The sequence below is a fragment of the Mugil cephalus genome, chromosome 3, assembly GCF_022458985.1.
Source record: "Mugil cephalus isolate CIBA_MC_2020 chromosome 3, CIBA_Mcephalus_1.1, whole genome shotgun sequence".
Lineage (NCBI taxonomy): Eukaryota > Metazoa > Chordata > Actinopteri > Mugiliformes > Mugilidae > Mugil > Mugil cephalus.
The window spans coordinates 2388273-2399588 of record NC_061772.1 but is presented as its reverse complement, the minus strand read 5'-3'; the positions used below and the strand labels follow the sequence as shown (position 1 = coordinate 2399588).

Here is an 11316-nt window from a genome sequence, read left to right as displayed (position 1 = left end):
TGGAAGTCTTACAAGATGAGTGCTAGCTGAATAATACAAACTATAAATAAAAGAATAGATCAAATTTGCTAGCATGGAGAAACTGAAGGTGGTTGAATAGTAAGAAGTGGAAGTATCAGGAGAGAATACAGAATGAATATTTGAATGGAGATAAGGCAAAAGGTCAATCAGGAAGATCTATACCTCCTGTTCTATTTACATTTCTCTCTGGTGACAGCATTTTATTCCTGTCATTCTTTTTCCTCATGTCTTCGGCTTTCCCACACTTACAAAAGTTTGAGTTTCAACATCATCACTGTCATCCAAACACCTGCTTATCTGCCCTCTCTCAGCCATGTCCCTTCTCCTCCTTCCTCTGCTTCTTCACCACCACCATTGTATAGACTCCCGCAGGGCCCCGTCTCCATCTTCCTTCGTTGTCTGGAATCCAGCTATGGTGACGTTTCAGACTCTAACCACCAAATTACTTTAATAAAAGTTCATTCTGCACTCGCACTCACCTTATTCAATTGTGGTAACATGATCAGGCAAAGTATTTACAGTGGTGAGGCTCTGATGAGGAAGAACAACATGAAGCGGAAAGATGATAGGGACATCTCTCCCAGGAGTCCAGACACTGCAAGATGTCAAGGAGAGCCAGCAGATGGCTAATGGAGACCTTTGTTAAAGGCTAGTAGACAGATTAGCTCAGAGTGCGGGCAAGATGCCGAAACTTAAAGTTGACAGGGGACGAATCTCTCTGATAGAACTCTTGCCCAAGGCTTTTAAAACAAGAAATACCCAAACAATGACAAGCTGGCGAGACTTCCAAGCACAGACCAAGGGATCAGAGATCCTCTGTTTTATGATCCTTATCCAGTGTGTCAGTTCAGTCTGTTCTTCACCTGCTCTCCCCCACCCCTGGAGGACGCTGTGTGTTTGAGCAGGACATGCAGGCAGACTGTTCCCTGCCTGGTGGAGATGCATCGTTTATTTTCACAAGCCATGAAAAGTTTGGGATCACTGGTAATGTATGGAAAATCGTTCATCATGTGATGTGAACTGTTTTTTCATACAGTCTCTTGACATAACATCATTACAGGAATGTGGACAGGATTTGTCTTTAAACAAGGCCTTGAATAAACTTTCTTCAAGTAACTCACGAGGCACCTCATTACACTGCTATGCAAGGCTATACGCAAGGTTAGCGTTTAATTAAATGGACGTGCAGGGAGAAGAATTCAAGTGCAGCTAAAGCAGAGTTATGCTGAGGCTCCTTGAGAAGGAGTTGGGAATCAATTGTGGTATATTGCACATTCAACAAACACAATATAGCATGCTACAGTGAATGAATGGGAGACACACCTGTGTGTGTATGTAGTATGTAGATGTATATATGAAAGATGAAATGACAATAAGTCAAGGTTTGAAATGCAGCAGTAAGCTTACCAAGTACCTTTACTCCATTCACACCAAACCACATACTCTCCTTTTGAAAGAAAAAATGAATCCCATTTGCTTTTACATATAACCCTGACCCCACAAGCAGGGGAAAAAAAATATCTCAGTCCATTCATGTCTTTACTGACTCAAGTTTTCTACTTAAACCCTTTAATGTCCCACCATGAGAGTGGAGATCTGTATGGTCTCGCACCACTCTTCTTTTAACATGGTAAATTCTTGATTCTCAGATTCCCTTTCTCTTGTTTTATGTTACAGTGGGTGAAAAGGGAAGAGGATTGTCATTTACCCCTGGCTAAAGATAGTTGCGACTGGGCTCAGAGGGAGTGGGATGAGGGTCATCTTTAATGGTCCATCTTCCTACAGTCTCACTCCTTTGCTTGGGATGACAAGACTGAGAAAATAAAAGAGCAAACTTGACCTCGGTGTACTGTATGTGTACGCACAAGAAAATTATTCAAGAGCTAAAGAGCCAGAGTCACAGAATATGGTCATTAAGCACTCTGTTTTCTTCTCCAATAATCCTTCTTTCAAAGAGTTCAGCCAATTTATTCTCCTAAATCTCTTTGATAATCCTCAGGGCTTTCATGTCAGCCCATGCACATATACGCTCTCTTCTTCCTTCTCAGCACCCTCAGCGTTCCCCCACTTGACCAGTTTGCTGTTTTGAGACAGGTCATGCGGAACTGTTTGTGAATGTTTTTTTATTCGATTTTTTTGTATATTGGTGGGGCTTTGTTCTTAAGAGAAAAATGCACATTTATGGAATAACGTGAAACAAGTGCAGAGGGACTAACTTGAGTACCCAGGATACCACACCACATGCATCTAGAATTTTTCAAAAGTAATCTTTCAGGCCTGCAGTGTCACTGATGGATGCATATAACAGAAAACAAAATAAATTGTGATAGACTCTTGTGGGGTTATTTTCCTCTGTCCCACAACTGTTTAAGGTGTAAAACCTGTTAACACTAGATTTTAGGGTTAGACACTTGAGCTGAGCTAAGACTGGGCTAAAGGACCAGGGAGTTAACTGGCATGGTATTCTCTTACAAAGAATCTCTGAAGGGTTTTCTTGAGAAGTGACCTAGACAGATCAGAGACAGATTAAGAAAGAGGAAAGTGAGAAACATCAGACTTGCTTTTTTCTAAGCATAACCACATACTGTATCTTACCCCTGTATTCACAGAACACCAGATCCAGTTTGTGTGTGGGGTTTTTCTAACTTTGTTTACCTCGGAAAGATTTTCAGCGTGATCTGTGACAGAAACAGAAATGTGCCAGTCTTTCAATCCAGTTCCCTGCTACAAGGTAAATAAGCATGTCCTAATATTTTGAATATGTTGAAATATTTATGCAGACCTGTCTTGATGACTTCACTGAATGGAAAGAAATTTTCTTCAGCTAAATGACAATGAAATGTATTGCTTACTTGGCAATTATGTTCCAGCCATTGCACTATGTCCCTTGTCTGAAAATGCATACAACATAATGGTTAACAGTCTTGGTGTTTTCCAGGTTCCATGTTGTGATGGACAGCTTGAAACTTTATTTAAATTAAACAAATTTTATCTTCCAAGGACGTGGGAATAGTACTATATATTTATAGATGTTCCAAAAGCGTTGTTTTTTTGTGTGTCTGTGTCAGGCTGCATCCTGCTAGGGATGGCTGCTGCCATCAAGGAGTGTCATTACTATGGGGTGTGGGTGTCTGGTCTGGTCTGGTCTAGGTGGGTGGTACACGTCTAAATAACATCCACATGAAGGCCAAGTCCAAAAATTTCCCAGCAGAACATTTGTGAATTGTCACAAAATGGTCAATGATATGTACTTCAGCTGTCAGTTATTTTAATGTTGTGGCTGATGAGTGTAACATCCCCAGCGTCACATAAACTTCTGCAGAGAGTATCCAGATAAACAGTTTTTCTAGCCATGCCACATTCACAAAGTGAATGATCATATAGTTGACTGCCACTAGGTGGAAATTGTCAACTACAGGCACAGTGTTGGACTGAATCCCTTCTTTACAAGATACCATGTCACTTCTGTCCACGGAAATCCTTCATACACATGGCCCTGTTTCTGCTTTGTCTAAAGATGTTGACAGGGTAGCAATTGTCTATTGGCATAACCAACACACAAACACGAACACACTATGTACAAAGACCTGATAAATAGCCAAATCTTTATCTTATTTTTATTATGTTTTAGACCATATCTGTTCTCAGGAAAAATATCCAAGTTTTTTCTTTATTAGATAGAAGGCACTTTCTTGTTTTACATTCAGTGGATGGTGTTTTTGTCTTGTATTTTTCAGCTATAGCTGTCTGAGCTGAACACTATTCAACTTTGAAAACCAAAACAATAGGCTAAAAAAAAAAGAAAAGAGCTGCAAACTTAAGGTGATAATACACAGTTTCAAGAGGAGACATTTACACACCATAAAAATAAAATGTGTAATTAATCACATTAATTAAGTGTTGATGCAGTTTTTTTTTTTTTTTTGCTGTCTGAAAACTCCTTTGCGTGCTAATCAGTCCTAAGAACTTTTCCAACATAAAATGAAGTCTATTTATTCAGCTCTGGGTGTCTATGACCCACACCCAGTTGGTTTAGGAAAAATTAAAAAACAAACAAACATGAAAAACACCACAAGGTGTTGATCTGGCCTCTAATTTCACTAGATCTCAAACTGATCAAATTTCTGTGGGATGATCCACAAAGGCCCCTCAGCTCAACTCATAGGACCCTCACTAACAACATTCTGTTACCAGACACCACAGGACACCCTCAGAAGACCAATGTCCATTCTCTGATGAGTCCCAACTGGTTTGGAGGCACAAGGGAGACCTACACACCATAGGAAGGTGGTCATAATGTTATGCCTGGTTGGTGTATACCCTACCGTTACAAACAGGTAGACCTATTAGATTTAGACAGACTTTAACGATCCACAAGGGAAATTGCTTGGTCGCAATAGCTTGGTTGCACATAAAAAACACTCTTAAAAACCACAAAAATTAAACAGATAACATAAACATAAACAATTTGCTTTTGCTCTTTAGTGAGCTGAAAGGAGAAGGAATAAGAAATTCTTATCGAAATATCACATCTTGCCTGCCCCTGAATAATTTTCATTGTGTTTTCTTAGGAAAAATATCAGGGTTTTTATCTGCTAGCTATGTCCACATTGGATAACAATCGAAATACTTTTAGTGGTCCGTACATACCATTGCATGGTATTGACCATGGTCCAGTAAGATCCTCACAGGGAGGTGTTAATTATAGTCTTATGGCCTGCGGGACAAACGTCCTTCTCCATGGACAGGGACAGAAGCCTTTTTGTTGGTTTATTTTAAATTAACTTTATGTGTAAAACTTACTCCTTTTTATGAAGTCCAACGGTTTTTGTGTTGCTCATGTTCACATTTCCCCACACTTCAAGTCATTTACTAAAACAATAACTGGTAAATAAGAAGGTCATTGTTTTATAACTGAACAAACATAAACAACATAAACATTTCAGTTTCATAGTCATCTGTTATTACAAAATGAAAATACTAATCTAGAATTGTTCAAATGCAATGAAAAAAATGTCACCACTTGTTATAATGTAGAGCTTCCCAAATGTGAGCCTTGTGGGACACCAGATTCAGTTTTTGTTATTTTTTTGTTATGTTGTTTGCAAATCGCTCTTGTTAAGTTATTTGTTAATAGCACATCGTGTTTTTTTTTTATTTTTTTTTTTTAATTATTTATTTTTTATTTTTTAATATTATTTGTATTTCTTACTATCTCGCGCTCTTATTCTGAAGGTGGGGGACTCGTGTGTTCCGGTGTGGTCCTGCACAGTGCGGCGAAGCTGGCCGACGAAATATAACGGAGGGGTAGAAGAGAGGAGAGGAAAATGAAAGAGCGAGGGAGGTAGAGAGACGTAGAGAAGAGTGAGAGAGTGGGAGGTAGAGGAGAACTGTCGGACCGTCCTACCAGCCGCTGCTGTAGAGGAGGGTGAGGCTTATAAATGTACCGTTGGCTCGAATCGTATTCGTCTTTGTTGCTGTCAAGACAAAAACAAAGTCTGGCGTCCATAACGGGAGCGCGCCCGTCGCCTTTATGTAAAAATGCACATCCATTAAAATAAGGTTGTAGTTGTTTGTTATAGACATGTGCTGTTTTGTGCGGCATTGAACGAACATGTCTGAGTAAACGTGGTTTACCTGTGATCTGGTGGAGATAGGTTGATCTGATGTTTCACGTTATTCTGTCAGTAACGTGACCAGGAAATGCCACCGTTGTAAGCAGGCCTGTCCACCCCATCTATCACTGAGTGACAGACTACAGTCAACAACAGTGGTGCATGCAGGTCCTTGTTTGCTTTGGCTGAAATCACTGTGTCTGCCACTGTGTCCGCCACTGTGTCCCGTCGTGTATCTGTTGGTTCGTCTACCACATCTGAGTGGACAATCAGATATACCCCCCACCCCTGTGTCTGGTGGCAGTTCTTCAACATGACAGCCCTGCGTCAGAGGAAGGGCAGCAGGGGGAAGGAGCCCTCCATTGGTGCAGAGCTCCAGTCCCAACAGCCCAGCTGTTGCACCGACCACCATCGAGAGAAGACCTTCCACGGTGAGTGAGCCTCCCGGCCACCTCGCTTGGTTTTACAGGTTAGGGGTCAACTTCCGACTGCTGAAGAGACCAGGTGGTTTGAATAACATTAACAGGGACTCTGTTTCATCAAGTGTCCCAGTAAACCAGCAGTTCTCTGGGTTTGGACCATAAAAAGGGACACAATGGCCCCATTTAAACCTTCCATAAACATTCGACTTGGCCAGTCCGAACAGATGTGGCCAGATACAAGTTCTTTTGCCTCAGTCAGTACTTGAAATCCAGTCTCTGGATTCAAATAAACACTGACTTAATTTGGCAACATGAACTTCTGCTGTTTCTGGTGTATTGCTACCGTTGCATCGCGACCATGAGCAGCTGTTTGTAGTTTGTTCATCGTAACTTGAGGGAATGATGCATATTTTTGAACGAGCTGTAAAGTCTCTCTCTCTCTCTCTCTCTCTCTCTCACTAACTGAAAGCACACATATCAAGTTATTATGTACCACCCTGACTTTATTTTATAGTTATGGATATTTTAGAGACCTTCACAAAAATCTGATTAAAACTGATCTCTGGAAACTACCATACGCACCGTGATTTCACTTACTTGGCTCTGCCTTTGGAAGCTGTGACAGAAAATAAATAAAGACACTGGTAATTATTTTTGAAATACAGCAGCTTATTTCTGTGTAGCTCCTTATACATCGCATCAGTAATCAACCAAACATATTGGCATGTGGCATGTGGTTAATTATCACATGTGGCATGTGGTAATTAACCACATGCCACATGTACGTCCTGCACAGCGTACTGTATGAGATAACTACTGTATGAGATAACTACTGTATGAGATAACTTTATTGCAAAAGCTTATTTTTGGGACGAAATATTTTAAATGGCTCTCATTGCTTATGAGTAGACCTCACTTATGGTGCTTTTTCTTTTTTCAGGCAATCATTTATAATAGAAATTGTGCATTTCCATAAAGATGGATGAGACAAAATTTTCATTATGCAAGAGCTCCTCTGCTGAGTAGGTTTGTGTTTAATGTGACCACGGATGCATTGAGTTGTCACACTATCAGAAGAATTCAAATGATCCAGTCAGATCCAATCTCAGATCCAATGTCGTCTGAGATTGGATCACTCAAATGTGTTTTCAATGCATCGTGGGTGTGTTCACACCTGCACTCTATGCTGGCTTGACAGGGCTTTTCAACCCACAGAGAATTTAGTCTTTAGTTTAGACCAAAAATCAAACAATAAAACACTGGTAAAACATTGTTGTGAACAAGATACAGGTCAGATCCGTGGAAAAACAACATGGTGTAGAACCATGAAGACATTTGTGTCATGAATGGGTGTGCACAAAAGCCGTGGAAAACAAACGTGTGTTACCAGGTTGTCTGAAGAAGTCTTTAAACTTTCCTTCAACTTTTATGGGCATCTGCTGCATTTCAGAAATTGTTGAAAAGGCCAAACTGTGTCTCTGTTGGTCAAGAAGCCCTAAATTTGACAGTGAAGCTGCCAGATTGCTTCTTCTGAAATGCTTGCCTGAGGTTTGAATAGGAAAACCAGGTCCACCACAATTCTCTGAAGTCAGATTAGCGACAACTGCATCCGGCCATTAAAGTAACTTTCTAAAACTGACAATGCAACATTCACAGCAACTCCACACTGTGGCAGGCCAGCTGTGCAGATGTGACAAAGAAGCCAAGACTTTTTTTCTGGGTAATCTGACTCAGGTATTTCTGTCACATTTCTGCCAAGTGTCTGAGAGCAACACGAGTGCCTACCAGCAGAGGCTGACTGAAAGTGTACACTGTTATCATTTTCAAAAAATAACAGGTACTTCTTATCTGGATCTGGAAGTAATCGTAAAAACTACTGTTTTCCTGGCATGACCTAACCTTGAGCCAGCACATAATACCAAAGCTAAATGGTAATTAAACACAAGTAATGTTTTCATACCATTACATGTGCTACTGTTTCAGATTTCTTCTTTTAAAGAACCAATTAATTATGGTATTTCGTGTCTGTGTTGTGTTTAAATGCACAACGTACAGTTTTACTCCATGGTAACAGGTAAATGGTGTGTTCATCGTCTTGCAGGTGATTGGTCATGGGGGGCAATCATCTGGACATCGGTTGGTTGGTCTGTTTCTGTTGGTCTTGGCCTGCTGTGCTGCATCTATGTAGCTACACTGCATGAGAACGACCTGTGGTTCTCCAACATCAAGGTAAAAGCCCCAGATATTTACTTATGTAAAATATTTCTCTTATTAAAATGTTGCCATGACGACCCAGTGTGTGTGGTTAGGACACACGATGCGGAATAAAATGCCAAGCATTCCAACTTCCAATACATGGGCAGAAAATCTGCTAATATTGCGTCCAAAATAAAATGCTTTCTGTTGTTGTTCTCTGTGTCCCCCCTGTTTTACTCTTTCACCAGCAGCTCTGCTAGCTTCATATATCAGCTTAGACATATAGCCTATGATTCCTGAAAGGAGTGTTGTGGAAGTTATGGAAGTTGGTTCAAAAGCTCTCCATAAAAGAGAGCAGGCGTTCCTCATCATCCTATTCTATATATCTTAAGATATAAACTAGCTTTCCTGACAACAATTACGCTGCCAGAGATGATGCACAATGACGCGGAGGGAGTACTTTTTGGACGGTGGCTTCCAAAAAAGGACAGTGGTAAATAACGTTCTTGACTGTGCTGTTAAGTGTTACTCTGCCTTTTTGCCATAGCACCTAAATTAATTAGGTTTTTGTTGTTAACAGTTATGAGGAGGGTTATGAGGAAATGTTTGACATATCACAGTGGGAAAAGCACGGGTGCGTTTTGTTACCTAGGTGTTGTCCATATATAGACTCACTTTGTCATTGCTTTTTGATGGGATCCATACGATTGCCAAGAGAGCTCAATGCTCTGCAACTTGAGAAAACGCAATCAAATTAAGAAAATCTTTTCATCCATATGACAACAGGTGCACTGAAAATATTCACAGCCGAAAACAGAAACATGCTGCCAAAAGTATTAACACTAGTAAACACAAAAACACACTGCAAGAAGTGCAATCGACAACTGAAGTGATGAATAGCCTGGGACTAGACACACTTATTGTTTAAAGCTTCATGACTTTTTAGAGTGGTTGACTGGAATTTTTTGCCGACATGGCTACTTTGCACTTTGGTCTGTTTTTATTGGTTATCAGTCAAATAAGGTTAACTTTTTGTGGTACAGAAAATGGCAGAAAAGTAATTTGTGTTTTCTGCTTACAATTATCATTATTGTATGGATAGTTGTTGCTATTTGTACATTGCGGGAGGCTCATATCACATAAAAGTCATAAAACTTTAAACAGTAAGTGGGTCTGGTCCCAGGCAGTTTTGTCCTGGGAATAATTCTGTTCTCATTTATGCTTCTCATAGGGCATTTCTGAGTTTTCTGGTGCTGTGTTTGTAGTGCACCTGCTGTCAAATGGATTAAACATTTTCTTATTTGCTTGTGTTTTTTTCTATTTGCATGTGCTTTCTCAAGTTGCAGTACGTTGAGCTCCCTCTGCCACCTTAGATTCTTTATCAGAAGGAAACAGTTGTTAATGTTGTTAGTACTGACTGTATGTGTCCCTGACAATTTAACATTGAGAATTTTAGCTGTTCCAGTTACTTATCTTACTGTTCCAGTAAGAAAATCTGGAAATGTTGAAAACACGTGGATCTTTTTTATAAGGCTCTTGTTAAAAAGCCACAAAGATGGCTGAATTGATGTATTGGGCACTTTCATAAAGGGCTTATCCATGTGCAAGATTCATGAACCACATCGCATATGTGGATATTTACAGCTGGAAAATGTCTCCTGGTTGAGCTAAAACATTCCACTCACATTCTCTGCTTATCTCAAGAGGAAAGGTAGCTTCAGCCTAAGTGCCATTAAGACACGTCCTCATCCAGTTTTCTGCCAAAAATGGCCTGCAAACACGTCATAAACACTTCATTCTTCAATGGAATGATTGTTTTTCCATGTGCTGCATAGGATTGATTTTCAGGCCTCTTAAATGAACCCTGAATCAACAGGGTTGTTACATATTCCTTTTTAGAGTGTGTTCTGTGTTGTACAGCAACAGAGCATTGTGCCCTGCCAAATGTGATGTTTTTAGCAACACACTAGTTCAGACTGAGACATACTGGGCAGATTTTGGTCTGGTTGTCATAGCAGGACATAGCCCGACATTGGCAGACTCCATTCTTATCAGAATAATGGCCTGTGTGGTGACAGGCCATTTGGATTTCATTATCGGGCATGCTTCAAGTGATAGAGAGACAGACTCACACAATTCTGTAGTCGACCAATCACAGCCATTAGTTGTAAACACATTCATCTCCACAGTGCTCAGATGACCTGTATGATAAAGCTCGCCCAAGCGATTTGATTGGCCTGGCAGATCTTTGCCGGAACATAACCAGTTCCCAATGGAGCGACTCCAGACCAACTTTCCGCTGTAAAGTTTTGTGGATCGGGGAAGTCGGGTTTCATATCCAGGCAAAGCTGGGGAAAATATAAATGAAAAAGCCCTTCATGTGTGCTGTTTTTTCACTCATTTAAAGGTCCACTGTGTACGATTTAGTGGCATCTAGCAGGGAAATTGCAGATTGTCTCTACCCTTCCCTTTCCCAGCATGCACCCTGGGTGTGATTATGGCGGCTGCCTCAGCAATGTAAAATGCCAAAGGGCCCCCTCTAGAACCAGTGTTTGCTTATTCATTCAGGCTACTGAATACTTAAGCTCAACATGCTGACATGCTGTCAAAAAAAGTTAATTTTGAAGCAAAAGAAGATAACTGCATATGGCAGTAGAAGAAAGAAAGGTTGGTAAGTCTTTTGTCTGAATTTGTCTGAATCTGCTAGAAAGCATTGTTTTCACCGTTGTGGTGGGAGCTGTTGATGAAGCAAACCTGGCAGCCATACCATAGCAGAGATACATCTTTATGTATTGGTTCAGATAATCAGGCATTGTCCTCACCAGAGAATTGACTTTCCTATTTGTGTGAGAACAGTGAAGAATCAAACAAAACAACAAAGGAATCAATTTGTCTCGTCTGTTGGTAACTTGCAATGCCAGCCAGGTGCTTCATCTCTTTCACCCCCTGACAAGGAATAAGTCCTACATCGACACACACAGCTGGTGTGTACAGAATCATTTGCCACAGGAAGGCAAAGCAGCAGATTCACTAAACTGAGCAGGATCTGTATGTACGATATT

The 11316-nt window shown here is 40.5% G+C and overlaps 1 protein-coding gene across 2 annotated transcripts in view; it reads left to right on the top strand.

Moving 5' to 3' along the window:
* Window positions 1-5268: 5268 nt before the first annotated feature.
* The window catches only part of dpy19l3 (dpy-19 like C-mannosyltransferase 3), a 42461-nt gene continuing 36413 nt past the window's right edge, over window positions 5269-11316 (top strand). The window contains exons 1-3 of one of the 2 annotated variants that reach the window (XM_047581278.1): window positions 5269-5449; window positions 5941-6067; window positions 8160-8287. In XM_047581278.1, coding sequence (XP_047437234.1) covers window positions 5950-6067; window positions 8160-8287 — 246 coding nt within the window. In that variant the 5' untranslated portion in view covers window positions 5269-5449; window positions 5941-5949. Of the gene's footprint in view, window positions 6068-8159; window positions 8288-11316 lie in introns of both variants that reach the window. The other variant, XM_047581276.1, reaches the window with a different exon arrangement.